Source organism: Astyanax mexicanus, chromosome 2, assembly GCF_023375975.1.
Source record: "Astyanax mexicanus isolate ESR-SI-001 chromosome 2, AstMex3_surface, whole genome shotgun sequence".
Taxonomy (NCBI): Eukaryota; Metazoa; Chordata; class Actinopteri; order Characiformes; family Acestrorhamphidae; genus Astyanax; species Astyanax mexicanus.
In genome coordinates, this window is record NC_064409.1 from 77,168,935 (window position 1) to 77,186,664 (window position 17,730).

Genomic DNA, 17,730 nt, shown 5'->3' on the forward strand with positions numbered 1-17,730 from the left:
TATATATATATATATATATATATATTTTTTTTTCTCTCTACTGGATGAGAAATAATCAAAGTTTTCATGAGAATTATCCCCCCCTCCAATGAAATATCAGTGTGCACTAATACACTTGCACTAATACAGATATATTCATGTTATTTTAGGGCTCTAAAGTTTTTTAAAGATTATAAAATTCCATGTCAAAATAATCTTCACATCATTCAACACAAATGACACAAATGTGTGTAAAATTCAGATTTCTTAAAAATGTTTTATACAGCTAAAACAGCCTGGGGTCAAATTGGGGTCAAACAACAGCAATGTGTTCAAAATGTGTCTCATTCATTTTATGTTTACGAGGAAAATTCACCAAATATGAGGAAAATAAAATGATATTAACTGATTAAACATGGAATGGGGTCAAATTTACCCCAAATATAACAGTAGGGTTAATGTGTGACATTAATGTTTGACAGTGTTGTAAGAAGCTCTAAGCTATGATTAAGGAAAGAACATTTTAAATCAAGTCTTAAAAATCTATATCCTGTGTAAATACATCTTAAAAGAAAAATATGTAAGGGGCCGCCCGCGCCGTGGTCTTCCCACCACTAGAGGGAGGCCACGCTCTAAGCCAAGTGGTAATCAGCGCGATTAACAACAGCTGGTGTCACTACCTTATAAGGGCTTCCTTCCGGTTCCTCGGCGCAGAGTCTTGAGTATTCCTGTCAGAAAGCAAGACCACGCCGGTTTTCCTAGCGATCTCCTTAGAGTGGCCAAGTGGCTCTCTTTTTCTCTTCACCTCTATGAGAACAGTGTATACTGGGCTCAGTTCACAGAGGTTCTCTTTATTCCTTCTTTTTCTCTTCACCTCTATGGGAACAGTGTATACTGGGCTCAGTTCACAGAGGTTCTCTTTATTTCTTTCGGAGCTACCTGCTTCCCTTTAATCACTCCACCTCGTTGGTCGTGTCACCACGAGGCTGTCTTTCTTCTTTTCTCTCTCTCACTTTCGTCACAAAAAAAAAAAAAAAAAAAAACTTTCTATCGTTTCTAGCGACCAGAGGGGGAAACCTTTTCCCTTCTAACTTCGCTTACCTTTTTATCTAGCCTTTATTGGTTGGTTCTCACAGTTTACAAATCATTAATCCTGCTATAATTATTATTATTATTTTCTTTCACTTCGTTTACTTCAGTCATTTAGTTCTTTCCAGCGCTGACGTCATCGGCTCGTCCCCGGTGGCGCAGTGTGTAGGCCGGGGTCTCTGCGCCTCAGAGCCCATTCTCGCGGGTGTTCAAACCCCGCTCTCTGCGATTTTTATTTTAACTTTTTCAAACCTTATACTGTCGCTTTGTGTCTTCATTTCTTTCATTTCGCCACAGTAAAACAGTTCTTTCTACTCTTACACTTTAGTTTGTTTAATTATTCGGTGTTCTATACCCTGCCCCCAGTGTTAAAGCACCTACAGTCACTAATCACTCATAGCCCTCTATAGTGTTGTGGTCTACTCATTGGCCCTTCACACAAACTGTCTCGGTTCAAACCCAGCTCAATGCAATTCTCCCATATTTGCTTTTGAGTTCATCCTGGTGCTATATTTCACCAGGTTAAATACAATCTGAGACAGCTATCTGGATCTTACCTTTAGGGTAGCTGTCTCATTACAAAATAGATAATTACCCATATGAAGATCCTGTATAAATTTAATTCATGTCTTACATACAGCTCTGGAAAAAAAATACCACTTAAAATGATGAGTTTCTTTGATTTTACCAAATTGAAAAACTCTGGAATATAATCAAGAGGAAGATGGATGATCACAAACCATCAAACCACCAAACTGAACTGCTTGAATTTTTGCACCAGGAGTAAAGCAGCATAAAGTTATCCAAAAGCAGTGTGTAAGACTGGTGGAGGAGAACATGATGCCAAGATGCATGAAGAAAACTTATTAAAAAACAGGGATATTCCACCAAATATTAATTTCTGAACTCTTAAAACTTTATGAATATGAACTTGTTTTGGCATTATTTGAGGCCTGAAAGCTCTGCATCTTTTTTTGTTATTTCAGCCAATATTTTGGTCTCTTATTTTTTTTTTTTATGCTGAACAGTGATGTTTTCCTGTTTCAAAAAAGCAGCCCATAAGGAAATGTAATATATGCCTCTATATCAATAAAGGTGTTTCAATATACAGTTGCAAGAAAAAGTCTGTGAATCCTTCCTTTGGGATTATACTTGGATTTCTGCATAAATTGGTCATTAAATGTGTTCTGATCTTCTTATCTACGTCACAACAATAGACAAACACAGTCTGCTTAAACTAAAACCACACAAAACAATTATATATGTTTGTATGGTTTTTAATTCAACTATCAGCTGCTTTTTTTTTGTTCCCCAAAGAAATAAATAAAAAAAATTGCACTCGACCCAAGGAATTGTGTATTATGGTTATTATGGGTTTTTAAGGTTTTATCATTGCAGGCCATTTTGAAATAAGGATTTTAACAGATTTTGAATGCCACTCACAAATTTAGTGATTTGCCACAAGCAAAGCTAATCCCATCTAAAACCAAAAGAAGAAAAGAATTAGAAACAGAAATCTCAGTCGATTTTGTCAGCCCAGAAATCTGAGGTACTGTAATCAGGGTCAATCTTTACTGCAAAATAAATTCTTATAAAGTTAGGAAGAAAGGAATATCCCAGGAGCCGGTCACTATAATATCCAACCAGTGAAAGGGAGCAGCTTTAACCTCGTAACATGCCGGCGGGCCAGAAATATTTGATATTTAATATCTGGCTGTGTTTATGAATACTTATAGGTTCAATATATATATATATATATATGTTTATATATAGACACCCAATATGCCATTTTAAAGCTTAGCATCTCTGCTTTTCAATTATCTAGCCTATTTTGCAGTATCTCCTTTCATAAAATAAACATTTAGGGTGAAATATGCCTTGCTTCTGAAAGTTATGATTCATAATTTTCATATTTGCGTTTATCGTACGTCCATAGTTAATCGCATGCAGACATGTTATACACGAACGTTTACTGTAGGATGTACGGTTCCTGAATTAGAGCTGAAAGAGCACATTACAGTGTGTGTTCAGAGTCATAATATGCTCAGGTTTTGTCCTGGGGTTACCTCAGGTCACTCCCCCCACCCTCCCAACACTCAACAGCGCTTCCCCCACTCTCTTACCTTCAAAACGCCTCCAAACTTAAGAGAATCCATCAATCCAGTCTCCTATAATCCCCATTTATATCCAACCTCCAACCGTGCTTGAAATAATGTTATGTTATAATTTTACATGGTGAATATAAACACCTAATAGCAACAAAAAGAACTGCAAAAACACTTTGTTCATATAAATATTTCATTTTATGGGGCTAAAGAAAATAGAATTAGAAAATCATATTTCGACCCTTAAATGTTCAATTGAATAATTTATTTATTTATTTATTTATTTTTTTAAAGCTCCTAATAATTCATAATAATAATTTATAAATAATGAATTATTTATTATAAGAGTGAAAAGCCTTACAATTTGGCTATGTAATTTCAGGTGAAGATTAACTCCAGCTTTAACATCCAGATTTTGTAGGTATTTTAATGAAGAAAACAAACACTACTGAAGATTAAGGCTCAAATACTTAAAAAAAAAGTTAGTGAGATTAGTGAAAGTATTAAATGAGAAAAGAAAGTGTGTTTGTTTCTGCCTCTGATCCTCACAATAAGGTTGTGAGGACATTCCTCTCTCTGTGAATAGGGGTGTGATGATAAAATCTCCTGCCACTAAACAGTGCAAGATAAATCCGTGTTTATCGTCAGATGTTAAGTGTGTCTTGTGCGACTTAGACACTTATCTAAAACCGAAGTTAGATTACGGCATCAAACAGCAGCATCGTGTTCACGTTCTCGTCACGGCTTAAAGCATGTGTGATGTGCGCAGGCTAGTGGGCGTAGACTACGCTGCATGTTTGCTGCAGCAGCTTTTAACTGTACGTTCACACCGAACACGATAAAATCGCTCTGTGTCGCCTGTCCAACAGGCGATGAGTCGCTTGGGGGCGTGTCTCACTCAGAAGAAGCTGTCGCTGGTGGGCGTTTCCCAAATACAGCACTTACAGAAACAAGGGTTCAGCCTCTCTATTCCTAAACATTAAACAGTCGTACAGACGTTTCGCAAACAATAAATCTCTTTTATAACTACTATTAAGTACAATTATTTAACAGAATTATTTTATATTACAATAAATGGGTTTACTTATATATATATACACTACCGTTCAAAAGTTTGGGGTCACTCAAACAATTTTGTGTTTTCCATGAAAAGTCACACTTATTCACCACCATACGTTGTGAAATGAATAGAAAATAGAGTCAAGACATTGACAAGGTTAGAAATAATGATTTGTATTTGAAATAACATTGTTTTTACATCAAACTTTGCTTTCATCAAAGAATCCTCCATTTGCAGCAATTACAGCATTGCACACCTTTGGCATTCTAGCTGTTAATTTGTTGAGGTAAGCTGGAGAAATTGCACCCCACGCTTCTAGAAGCAGCTCCCACAAGTTGGATTGGTTGGATGGGCACTTCTGGCGTACCATACGGTCAAGCTGCTCCCACAACAGCTCAATGGGGTTCAGATCTGGTGACTGCGCTGGCCACTCCATTACCAATAGAATACCAGCTGCCTGCTTCTGCTGTAAATAGTTCTTGCACAATTTGGAGGTGTGTTTAGGGTCATTGTCCTGTTGTAGGACGAAATTGGCTCAGATCAGGCGCTGTCCACTGGGTATGGCATGGCGTTGCAAAATGGGGTGATAGCCTTCCTTATTCAGAATCCCTTTTACCCTGTACAAATCTCCCACCTTACCAGCACCAAAGCAACCCCAGACCATCACATTACCTCCACCATGCTTAACAGATGGCGTCAGGCATTCTTCCAGCATCTTTTCATTTGTTCTGCGTCTCACAAACGTTCTTCTTTGTGATCCAAACACCTCATACTTGGATTCATCTGTCCACAACACTTTTTTCCAGTCTTCCTCTGTCCAATGTCTGTGTTCTTTTGCCCATCTTAATCTTTTTCTTTTATTAGCCAGTCTCAGATATGGCTTTTTCTTTGCCACTCTGCCCTGAAGCCCAAAATCCCGCAGCCGCCTCTTCACTGTAGATGTTGACACTGGTGTTTTGCGGGTACTATTTAATGAAGATGCCAGTTGGGGACCTGTGAGGCGTCTGTTTCTCAAACTAGAGACTCTAATGTACTTAGTGCTTAGTTGTGCAACGCGGCCTCCCACTTCTTTTTCTACTCTGGTTAGAGCCTGTTTGTGCTGTCCACTGAAGGGAGTAGTACACACCGTTGTAGGAAATCTTCAATTTCTTAGCAATTTCTCGCATGGAATAGCCTTCATTTCTAAGAACAAGAATAGACTGTCGAGTTTCAGATGAAAGTTCTCTTTTTCTGGCCATTTTGAGCGTTTAATTGACCCCACAAATGTGATGCTCCAGAAACTCAATCTGCTCAAAGGAAGGTCAGTTTTGTAGCTTCTGTAATGAGCTAGACTGTTTTCAGGTGTGTGAACATGATTGCACAAGGGTTTTCTAATCATCAATTAGCCTTCTGAGCCAATGAGTAAACACATTGTACCATTAGAACACTGGAGTGATAGTTGCTGGAAATGGGCCTCTATACACCTATGTAGATATTGCACCAAAACCAGACATTTGCAGCTAGAATAGTCATTTACCACATTAGCAATGTACAGAGTGTATTTGTTTAAAGTTAGGACTAGTTTAAAGTTATCTTCATTGAAAAGTACAGTGCTTTTCCTTCAAAAATAAGGACGTTTCAATGTGACCCCAAACTTTTGAACGGTAGTGTATATGTATATATATATATATATATATATATATATATATATATATATATATATATATATATATATATATATATATATATATATATATATATATATTCCTTAATGTAGTACATCATTACCTTAATTTATATATATATATATATTATATATGTTTATTATATATTTAAATAATTTAAAATATTGCTAACTTAATGCAATAAATAATCCCTTGGATGTAATTGATATGTTTACTTAAATATAGCAAATCGTCTTTCTCTTAATTTAACAAATAATTCTCTCTGTTTTAATAAATCATTCTGTTAATTAAATAAAACATTACCTCAGTTTTAATTAAATTGTTCCAAATTTCATCAATATTTCCCTCAGTTTTAATAAATCTTTCTGTTAAATGAAATATATAATTCTCTCTGTTTTAATAAATCGTTCTGTTAATTTAATGAATAATTCCCTCAGTTTTAATTAAATCGTTCCAAATTTCATAAATAATTCCCTTAGTTTTAATAAATCGTTACGTTAAATTTAATATATAATTTATTTATTTTTTTCAATAAAAGGTTCTGTCAATTCAATAAATAATTCCCTTAGTTGTCATAAACTGTTCTGTTGATTTAATAAATAATTCTCTCAGTTTTAATTAAGTTGTTCCAAATGTCATGAATAATTCCCTCAGTTTTAATAAATCGTTACATTAAGTTTAATAAATACTTTCTTCAGTTGTAATAAATCATTACGTTAACTTTAATAAATAATTTTCTTATTTTCAATAAAAGGTTCTGTTAATTTAATAAATAATTTCCTCAGTTTTAATATATAGTTTTCTATTAAATAAGGTAATTCTGTAAGGATTTACTTCTGGTTAGTATGGAGGGTTATTTGTGACAATATTATATAAATAAATGAACAGACAAATAATTGATTAAAACGTTAAATAAATATTTTAAATGCAATTTAATTTATTAAATTGTTAATTTATTTATTAAAATATGAAAACGAAGCATAAATCATTTAATGTAATTAATTTTTCGTTAGTTGATTGTGATATTTATATTTCATTAAATGTTTAAATTAAATAATTTAATTATTTATTTATGTATTTATTTAATTATTTCATGCAGGCGCCGGTGCACAATGAAATAATTAAATCTGTCAACATTAGCCATCAAACTCAGTGGGCGGGCCTAACTCCGATCGATGCAGACCGATTGGTTAGATTGCACAGTAAGTCATGATGGAGCGATAGCAGATGCTGGCGAACCGCTCTAACTCGGCTTCAACCTTTTCTGATTCCGGAGTTTGTGATGTGTTCGCTGATTCAGAGATAAAAATGGCAAAAAGCTGCCCAGAGCGGTTAAGAGAAGCTGCAGGTTTAATTGAAGAAGCGTTAAGAAACACTCCTGAAGCTCTTAACACCCAGGAGCAGCCTTCAACCTCCACTTCCACCTCATCACACAGACAACCTGTTTCAGGTCTGTAGCTGGGTAGGACAGACAAACATGTCGCTATAGTTATTAGTATACCAGTTACTATACTGGTTAGAGCTATTTTAGATACTGGACCTGTGTGTCTTGTAATGGGATGTTAAGGTGAACACTTTTTTTTAACACCTTATTTTCTGATAATTTTCAGAAGCAGTAGCATGAAAATAAGGAACTGCGGCTTTGTTGCCTTGCTACAAGACAACATTTTCAGTTTTTTTCTTTGTGTTCAGACATTTTTGTTTCTCTCTATTACAGCCGAGGTGGCGAGGCTCTTTGCTCCATACAGCAATAACACTACACCTAGAAGATATGTTAGACGTCAATTGCAGAGCGCTGCAATTCGATGCAGTTACTACACGCACACCTTCTGTTGCTTAGATGGTTACAAGGCTGATACAGTTCCAAGTGTACAGGAGAAAGCAAATCTTGCAGCCTCAGGACTTGGAGAGAAAAAAATATCATTCTCAGGTTAGTTTAATCACATCAGTTGTAATTTGCTTTTGTTCACTTGTGTTTCAGCAACTGTTCTCGAAATAACTTGCCAACCTATAAATTTATCAACGTTTCTGTGCCAGTCATAATGCAGTTTGTCTCTCAATATTAATGTATTTGCATAACCCAACTCTCAAATGAATGTGTGTGTGTATATATATATATATATATATATATATATATATATATATATATATATATATATATATATATATATATATATATATATATATATATTGTAGATTCTAAATGAAGGCATCAAAACTATGAATGAACACGTGGAGTTTTGTGCTTAACAAAAAAAGGTGAAATAACTGAAAATAGTTTCTTCAAAATAGCCACCCTTTGCTCTGATTACTGCTTTGCACACTCTTGGCATTCTCTCAATGAGCTTCAAGAGGTAGTCACCTGAAATTGTTTTCAGGTGTGCCTTATCTGGGTTAATTAGTGGAATTTCTTGCTTTATCAATGGGGTTGGGACCATCAGTTGTGTTGTGCAGAAGTCAGGTTACTACACAGCTGACAGTCCTATTGGACAACTGTTAAAATTCACATTATGGCAAGAACCAAACAGCTAACTAAAGAAAAACAAGTGGCCATCATTACTTTAAGAAATGAAGGTCAGTCAGACCAGAAAATTGCAAAAACTTTAAAAGTGTCCCCAAGTGGAGTCACAAAAACCATCAAGTACTAAATCAAAACTGGCACACATGAGAATCGACCCAGGAAAGGAAGCCCAAGAGTCACCTCTGCTTCTCAGGACAAGTTAATCTGAGCAGCTTAGATCAAAATTGAAGGTACACTGAACCAGCTGTGTAAGGGCTATTTGACCAAGAAGGAGAGTGATGGAGTGCTTCGGCAGATTACCTGACCTCCACAGTCACTGGACCTGAACCCAATTGAGATGGTTTGGGGTGAGCTGGAGCACAGAGTGAAGGCAAAGGAGCAACAAGTGCTAAACACTTCTGGGAACTCCTTCAAGACTGTTGGAAAACCATTTCAGGTGAGCACCTCTTGAAGCTCATTGAGAGAATGATGCCAAGAGTGTGCAAAGCAGTAATCAGAGCAAAGGGTGGCTATTTTGAAAAAACTAGAATATATATATATATATATAATATATATATATATATATATATATATATATATATATATATATATATATATATATATATATATATATATATATATATATAATTTTTTTTTTTTAGTTATTTCACCTTTTTTGTTAAGTACAAAACTCCACATGTGTTCATTCATAGTTTTGATGCTTCAGTAAGAATCTGACAGTCTTACTGACAATGAAGTCTGACATTGCTCCCGTGTCCCAACCCTGGATACACACTTGCCAATCTGAAAGATCCAGCTACAATGATTGGACAGGCTACAATCTACATACGCCCACTTCAACAAGACCTGCCTTTGGACTCTGTATGCTATAATTTTACACATATGTAAAAATAATGTTTATACTTCTTACACATGAATGCTGTTCTTTATTGTTATATTCTATGAATAGTAATAAATTATGCTAAATAAATAATGCTATTTTATTTATCTTCCCACTGCATTATTAGGAAGGTGCTCATCATGCCTCTGGTCCAGTCATCTCCTGCCTCACTTGTCAGAGGGGAGTTCTTTTCTCAGAAATGAAAGTGCACAGGGACATCTGTATAGGGTATGTAGCTACACAACCAATTTCTGTGCTTGGATTTGTGTTTTGGCTTGTTCTACCTTCTAGTATGATAAGTAAATCTTGTTTTGCTACTTTAAGGACATCCGTTCAGGAATCAGATAGGGATGGAGAAGAAAGTCATGGGGAGGCTTATGTTAGGGAACCGGATGTGGTCAGTGAGAGTTTCCCAGTAAGGCCGGAGTCAGCAGGGACATCTGTTGCAAGTGCAGTAGTTGTGACTGACAGTGAAGAGTTTGAGCACAGAGCATCAGACTGTGGTTTGTATTGATACAGTAGCCATAAAGCTGTAACAAACTAGTTTTGATTTTGTTTATGATTTTCAACATGGTATAATGTTTATGGATATTATAGTATGTCTTGTGTTGTGCACATGTTTTTTGTGTGTCTAGAATGGGGGCTGATTGAAAATCCAGCTCAAGCTTCCAAAGTTTTCAAGGAGAGCTTACTTATGGAACATGCATCTGGAAAGCCACTTAAACTAAAGATGGATATGAGGGACACTGAGGAAGACCGAGAGCGTGCACTTCTGTCATTCTATAAACAGCAACGTGAATGGGCATGTCCTCTTCAATGTGCCCTTGATGGTTAGTAATATAGTGAGTTAAAATTAAATGACAGCTACAGACAAAAATCTGTTAGGCACAAGTTTTATTTCTATTCCTTAATGAATATTTTGTTTTATGGCAGGGGATGCTGCTGTTGGACAGGGAGTGGTGCGATATTTTCTGACAACAATAATATCCAAACTTCAGTTTGGATTCAGTCTAAATCTCGGTTTGTACATTAACCACATGTTAAATAGCATAACGTGTATATAAATGTCAGTGAGTTAATCATACCACTGTAATGCCTGTTTTGTATTACTAACAGGTGGCACAGGTCGAACGCTGTTATTTGAGGGTCAGCCTGACCACCTCGTTCCAGCCACATCAGAGGCCCTTATTGAAAGCAATCTCTTCCAGGTTGCTGGAAGGATGTTGGCTCATTCCTTCTTGCATGATGGCCCATGTGTGACAGGATTAAGTCCGGCTATAATCCATGTGTTGTTCAATGGGGACCCAGAAATTGCAACAATTGTCACAGAAGACTGTCCCGATCTACACATCAGGAGCATAATAGAAATGGTACATGAAATTGCATATTTTAACCCTTGTGTGGTGTTGATATTTTTATTACTACGTTAGTGTTTGTGGGTTTGTTGGATCCACTGAATTTTGTTAATTGAAAATGTGTTCTGATATGTATATGTTCTTCATAGAAAATTAGCCAAGGCCAATGAATTTGAGATTTTAAAAATAATTAAATGTATATATTTTTTCATTTGATACAAAATGAACACCATACAAGGGTTAAGTATAAAGGTTTTTGGTTTTGGTTTCTGTACTTGGTTATGGCTGGTACATGATGCAAGTTTATGTAGTTAAAATATGACCTGCAAATTGGGTTCTATTTACACTTAATCAGTCAGTATTTTCTTGGGTCAGTGGTATGCCTATGGTGCACAACTTCAGAATGAAGAAGGGTTCATGAAAGAGCTTTCTGCTTATTAGTAATCATTTTGTTTTACTTTATTAATATCCTTAGTAATCATTGATGCAGTTATTTTGTTTTTAACAAGGGTAATAGGGTAGCTTGCTGGGCTTGTTTACAAGACAGATGTGAAAACATATGCCTAAATGTAATGTTATTTAAAACCTGTGTTCAAAGAGTGTGTGTGATGTTATATGAATACAGTACTCTTGGACAGTCCTTGGAAATACACAATGTGTGGTTTGGTTGAATCCGGCCCACAGCACTTAAGCATATCATATATTTCTCAAAATGAATGTACTTTTTATTGTGTCTATAGTGTAATAACTTTTATATAATAATCTCTTTAGCTTGAAACTGAAGAACTTACTCAGGAGCAGGAGGACACTGTCTCAAATCTATCCATGTCGTGGGATCTTCCAGCAGTCACAAAAACTAATAGGAGATGGCTACAGAACAAACTGTTGGTCCATGCTGTAAGTTCATGCTACTAGACACATTTTTTCTTCAGTTAAATGAGTTTTTACTTGCAGTGTTGAGGGGTGGAATTTGGCAAGCTATTACATATGAACACCAAATTGTTACCACATCATTTGTAAGGCCTTTAAATAAGTGAGCAATTAAAAAATGACTTTGTGCAGTTAAATGTGACCATTTCTATCCATGCCTCTCCTGATGAAAAGTTCTATTTTGTGTTGGCTATGTCATATAGGTCATTGGAAGGGCCAAGCGTCAAATAAAGCAGCTAAGAAAGGGTCTGAAAGACGTGATGGTATGGCCCTTCCTGATATCTAGACCTGACGTTGTTCCACTGCTTTTCCCCAGAACAGGTGAAATGCTCTACACTCCCCAGGTGATTTCTTTTTCCTCAGTTTTGTATTATGATTATCATGAGTATTTTTCGTCATTTGTAAAACTTTTGTAATGTTTTGTTTTGTAACCAACTGGGAGAATTTCCTGTGTAAAATTATGCAAATCTATATATGTCCTGTCATCTGCATTTATGCAACCAATTAACTTTGTTGAATGTTTTCCTCCTCAGCTGCTCCTTGAGAAAATAATTTGGCCTGTTGGGGACAGTGATGATGATGATGATGATGATGAATTTGATGTTGAGACCACATGTCGCATTACTGGTTTTCTGCGCCTGTTCATCGAAACAGGTATGGTTGTGTTAATCCTTAACTAGTCTGTTGTGCTTATCACAGGTGCATTATGCAGTTTTATAGAAAATGCATGCATATGTAGAGCAAATGGAATGTTTGGACTACAGTTGTTTCTGATGAATCTGTGAATTTTGTTTGTTGACTTTTAGCTTCACCAAGGAAACTGGCTGAGCTGCTAAAGTTCTGGGTGGGGTGGGAGTTGCTGCCATGCGAACTCAAAGTGGAGCTGTCCAGAGGATCCTTTCCTACATCCACCACATGCTTTGAAACTTTGAAGCTGCCAGTTCATTTTAAGACCTACACAGATTTTGAGGCTGCTATTGTGGCTTCCATAAATAGCACAAACACTGGATTTGGACTAGTTTAACACAACTTCCCCTTAGAATCATGACTGCAAAGCACCAATGTGACTGCAGATTTTCATTCCAACCAATCCCAAGCTCAGGTGATCAGTTGTTTGAAGTGTGACTTATTGATTATTAATAAAACCCAGTCTGCTGCTGGCTGTTTAAAATAAAAGCCTGAAGCCACACCAGTCTTTTCAAATAAGATTGGACACACCGGCATTTTTTTATATACCCGTACGTCTGAAGTTCAAACCGCAGTTATTTGTTTGTGTACTGTATTTAGTCCGGTTACTTTTTGTTTCACACTGCAGTTAGTGACTGAGCGCACTAAACAACTTTACTGCACACTATCATCATCACCAAGGTGAACAGAGTCCTCCTATACCCTATACTCAACACTGATTGATGTGTAGAATGTTATCAGTTAAGCAGTGTTACCGTTCCAGGTGTTGTACTAAATCCAACTGCAGGCCCATCCTGCAGCAGAATGAGGGTAGCAGAATCCCCTCTAATTACTTTTATTTCTGTTCCTAAAAAGGGAGGGGTGATTACAGAACAGCAGTTCTTTTTCTACTGCTGTTATTGAATGCATTATATCATGTCTCAACTTCTTCTTATTAGTCCAAAAGCACAAAACATCTGTTTTTTTCACACTGCAGATGGATTCAACCATGGTCCAGTTGTTCTGGCCCTAGACCACCTCTTTAGGTTGGACCAAACTTTGGTCATTTGGGCCAGACCTTGGTTAATGGCACCCTTTGAGCACCTAGTAATTTGGCTCGGATCAAATTGATAAGTCCTTAGTCTGGACCAACAAGATTAGGCTTGCAAAAGGAAGATATTAACCCATGTTTAGAATCAATCAGGCTGTTTAACAAAGTAGTTTATTTTAGTTCCAGAAAACAAAGAATTATGTCAAAGTTCATGCTGTTAAAACACAATGTTTATCGTTTTGCTTTTTATTAACTGTTGTTGAAAATGCAATGCATGTTGTTCTAGAGGTGCTACAAGAATAAATTATAGCAAATTATTTCAGTCTCCTATGATTCTTGACAAAATCTGAACAGTCTCTAAGTACATGCCAATTGTGCAAGCCAAAGGCCCCCCTGGAACTGGCAAAGAAGCAAGTTCATCGTCAGTGAGCTCACGGAGCAGCTGGATCTCTGGAACAGATACAGTGTTGTCAAGAAGGGTGTGAGGCCCATTCCAGTCAATCCCATAGTCTTCATTAACCTGTGAAATACATTAGACTAATGAACTAGTAATTTTCCAGCAACAAATATAAGCAAATGTTTGACATGCACACACAATGTTTCATTACATTAAAATATTGGCTTTTCCATTAATAGATACCTCGGTTGAGTCTTCTGTGGGGATTTGCTCTCTGTATCTTCTCCAGATTTGTTGTGGTGACTGACCCCTTTCAGTTCTAAGGCCATGGAAGTTCCAAGCATCTCTGAAAGACTTGAGATGCCTCTGTATTTGTGGTAGGAAGATCCAATGCAAGGCAAATAGATGGAGTTCATTGTCAGGGTGAAGTGCTGAATGGTCTTCCAGAGAGACAAAGATCTGGTAGAAGAGGTCTAGAGCATGCTCATAAACATCCCTCCACAACCTCTCAATTCTGTATGAAAGACATAACATAGATTATATATCTTCTCTTGTACAATCAATTAACACTGACATAAGACAAGTGAAATTAATATTTACCGTTGATTATGAACACTTCTGCCGGTGATGTGGGAGTTTCTGTTGGTACCTCTACTCCTGATCATAAATTCTGCAACGTCTACATTCTCCCCACCTTTATCCGATCGTACCCTTGATGGCAATCCATACTCATCCACAGCTGTGAGAAAGCTCTGCAGGACTGTGCTTGCTCTGTTATTGCCAGCCACAGTAAGGTAAACCACCAAGCGACTGAATCCATCCACCCCTCCATGAACCACAAACCTCCATCTGTATGAAAGAGACAATTTTGAACAGGCCATTTAACTCACAAATTTGTGTCCCTATCTGCACATAGATTATTCTTTCTGCCATTAATACTTTATACCTTATGAGCTTATGGTGGCCGTCAATGTGCCATAAGTAATTTGGGCCAGGCACAGAATACTGCCGCCGTCTTAGTGTATGCAACCGCAGACGTCTCATGCACACACCCTCTGCATCAATTCCGCGAAAAGAGTCTCTCAACCTTGAGACTGAAAAGAAATATAGATGAAAAACACACACACACAACACAGGAAAAAATTAAGAGACCATTACAAGTTATGTGTGTGAGTACAATGAACATTACTGTCTCATTCTATACACTATTGACAACATTTCTCCAAAATAAAAAATTGGAATTTAGAGCATTTTCTCTAAATTACATATAAAACATAAAATTGAGGAAAAAGATGCAATGCTTTCAGAGCTCAAATAATGTAAAGAAAACAAGTTCATTTTAACTTTGTAAAGGTTCACTAAGCAATATTTGGTGTATTAAGTAACCCTGATTTTAAATCGCAGCTTTTATGCATCTTGTGACATGATCTCACCCCTCTTAAAAAATCCAGCTATATGACCAGCTGGACATACAATGAAAACATACTATAGGCTGGTTGGCTAGCTTGCTAACTAGCTCTTTACTAGCATGGGTTATGTTTTTCTGGATGACCAGCTGGTCGTGAGCTGGATTTTTTAGTAGGACAGTATTTTACACTGCTTTTGGGTGACCTTTGGGCCAGCACATAAAAACACTGCAGTGCTCTCTTCTTTACACAGCTGTCCTTTTTTTTTTTTTAGCCTTGGCTATATTTCTCTACACACTTACTTGGAACACGTACACCTCTGGCTTTCAGAAGACCATGCGCTAGCTTGTAGCCCGTGTTTGGGTGGCTTCTGTGGACATCAGTTACAATGTGGTCCAGCTCTTCATTAGTGAGCGGTGAATAGAGGTCTGTCTTTCTGCAGCCAAGAAAATCATTGAGCAATGTCATATATGGTAGGAATGGGAGATCTAATCTTAAATGCTTAATGTAAAATATATTGCTTTTCAATTGTACAGGTTAATTTTTACAGCAGTAGATAGTACAAATAAAGAGTAATAAAATAATCAGGTTTGGTGTTCTTAGTTCATTGTTTTAGTACATTAAAGTTGACAGAGGTAGTTACATCAGGGTAACTTTAATCAGTACAGTTTTTTTCATCTTGTAAAAGAGTAGGTTGGATTATACCACCAGATGTTTATTACAAAATGCAGAAATTGAAAAAAACTGAATAAAAATATATTTTTTCATGTATATCTGCTCGTCAGGAGCAGAAAGATAATTTGAAACCCCAAATTTAATATATCAAATGGAAAACATTAAATAATTAAGTTTTACACCCAATTTTCTATTTTTAAATAGAAAAATTCAAACTGAACAAATGATTGGTTACCCACCTTATTCCGTTCCGTTCCATGTGTCTCCTGATGGTCCTCTCAGACACTCCATACATCTCTGCGATTTCAGGAGCTGTTATTCCACAGAGAACATGGTGCTCCAGCATTCCGCTGGGGATGTGAAAGGCTGGGCGACCTGGGCCTGCTATAGTTTGCTGTGATTGGATGGAGAAGCGCTGGAGCACTTCTTCAAAGTTTGCAGTTACCCTGTAGTCTATATTTTGATTAGAGAGAGCAGAAAGTAGCCCTACCACCTCTATAAAGTCGTGTATTTGATCAGTGACCAAGTCTGTTGCTGTAGCCCCTGATTCAATTTCCTCAGCTAGCCGTAAAATATTTCTAACCAACTCCCGAGAAATGTCCTGCAGATCCATGACGAGGGCCGCCATACTGAGGAAAACAATCACTGCAGGCCGGAGCAATCGGTCTGCATCGATCGGAGTTAGGCCCGCCCACTGAGTTTGATGGCTAATGTTGACAGATTTAATTATTTCATTGTGCACCGGCGCCTGCATGAAATAATTAAATAAATACATAAATAAATAATTAAATTATTTAATTTAAACATTTAATGAAATATAAATATCACAATCAACTAACGAAAAATTAATTACATTAAATGATTTATGCTTCGTTTTCATATTTTAATAAATAAATTAACAATTTAATAAATTAACTTGCATTTAAAATATTTATTTAACGTTTTAATCAATTATTTGTCTGTTCATTTATTTATATAATATTGTCACAAATAACCCTCCATAGGTTAGTAGTATAGTGGGGTATCTCAGATCAGCTCAGTTCAGTTCTGTTCACACTCTCCGTTTTGCTGGCGGAATAAATGTTCAGTAGGAACCGAAAATCAGAGCAGCGATTTCAAGCCGGACATATGAGAATCTGTTTCTGATTGGTAGTCGCCGCCGTGCATCGCTGCTCATTTGTCGACACCCGCCTTTGTTGATACCCTTCTGATACTAATAAATTTCTTTATTTATGAAGGACCAAAATTAGTAAAATAAAAAAATAAATTAATTAATAAAAACGTAAGTAACTCACTCAATAAAACTAATATGGTGATTTAAACAGTAAATAATAATTAGAATTCATATAAAAAATAAATATATATACCTAAAAAATAATTGTTATTTATGGGTTTAATTTCTCTTTTCAGTCTCTTGTTTATTTATTTACATAACTATTTATTTCTGTATTTATTTATTTCCTGATTTATTTCTGTATTTATTTATTTCCTGATTTATTTATTTCTGTATTTATTTATTTCCTGATTTATTTATTTCTGTATTTATTTATTTCCTGATTTATTTCTGTATTTATTTATTTCCTGATTTATTTATTTCTGTATTTATTTATTTCCTGATTTATTTATTTCTGTATTTATTTATTTCCTGATTTATTTCTGTATTTATTTATTTCCTGATTTATTTATTTCTGTATTTATTTATTTCCTGATTTATTTATTTCTGTATTTATTTATTTCCTGATTTATTTATTTCTGTATGTATTTATTTCCCTATGTATTTATTCTGCTTTCATTTATTTCCCAACTTATTTATTTCCCAATTTATTTATTTCTGTTTTTACTTTTCCTTATATGATAATGAAGGGGCTGTCCAGCAATGATGTCACAGTGTCTTAGCATTCCTATTGGTTGATCGATTTCAGATTGATGGTACATGTCTTTCCCCTTTTGGC

General features: G+C 36.0%; 1 protein-coding gene across 1 annotated transcript; it reads right to left on the reverse strand.

Moving 5' to 3' along the window:
• Positions 1-13,598: 13,598 nt before the first annotated feature.
• Positions 13,599-16,590, reverse strand: LOC125799189 (uncharacterized). The gene is made up of 6 exons (XM_049475267.1): positions 16,018-16,590; positions 15,406-15,539; positions 14,644-14,791; positions 14,298-14,546; positions 13,941-14,211; positions 13,599-13,820 (listed from the first exon to the last, which is right to left on the reverse strand). The coding sequence occupies exons 1-6, from the start codon at positions 16,551-16,553 to the stop codon at positions 13,620-13,622; spliced, it is 1,539 nt and encodes a 512-aa protein (XP_049331224.1). The 5' UTR covers positions 16,554-16,590; the 3' UTR covers positions 13,599-13,619.
• Positions 16,591-17,730: the final 1,140 nt, after the last annotated feature.

What these genes read in the sequence shown, in the direction of transcription:
- LOC125799189 (XM_049475267.1), bottom strand. Translation starts at nt 16,553, where the DNA reads ATGTATTTATTTAATTATTTCATGCAGGCGCCGGTGCACAATGAAATA. An exon ending in ATGGAACGGAACGGAATAAG is followed by an intron (nt 15,540 to 16,017) that starts GTGGGTAACCAA and finishes TCTTGGCTGCAG; the next exon opens with AAAGACAGACCTCTATTCAC. An exon ending in CCACAGAAGACTCAACCGAG is followed by an intron (nt 13,821 to 13,940) that starts GTATCTATTAAT and finishes TGTATTTCACAG; the next exon opens with GTTAATGAAGACTATGGGAT.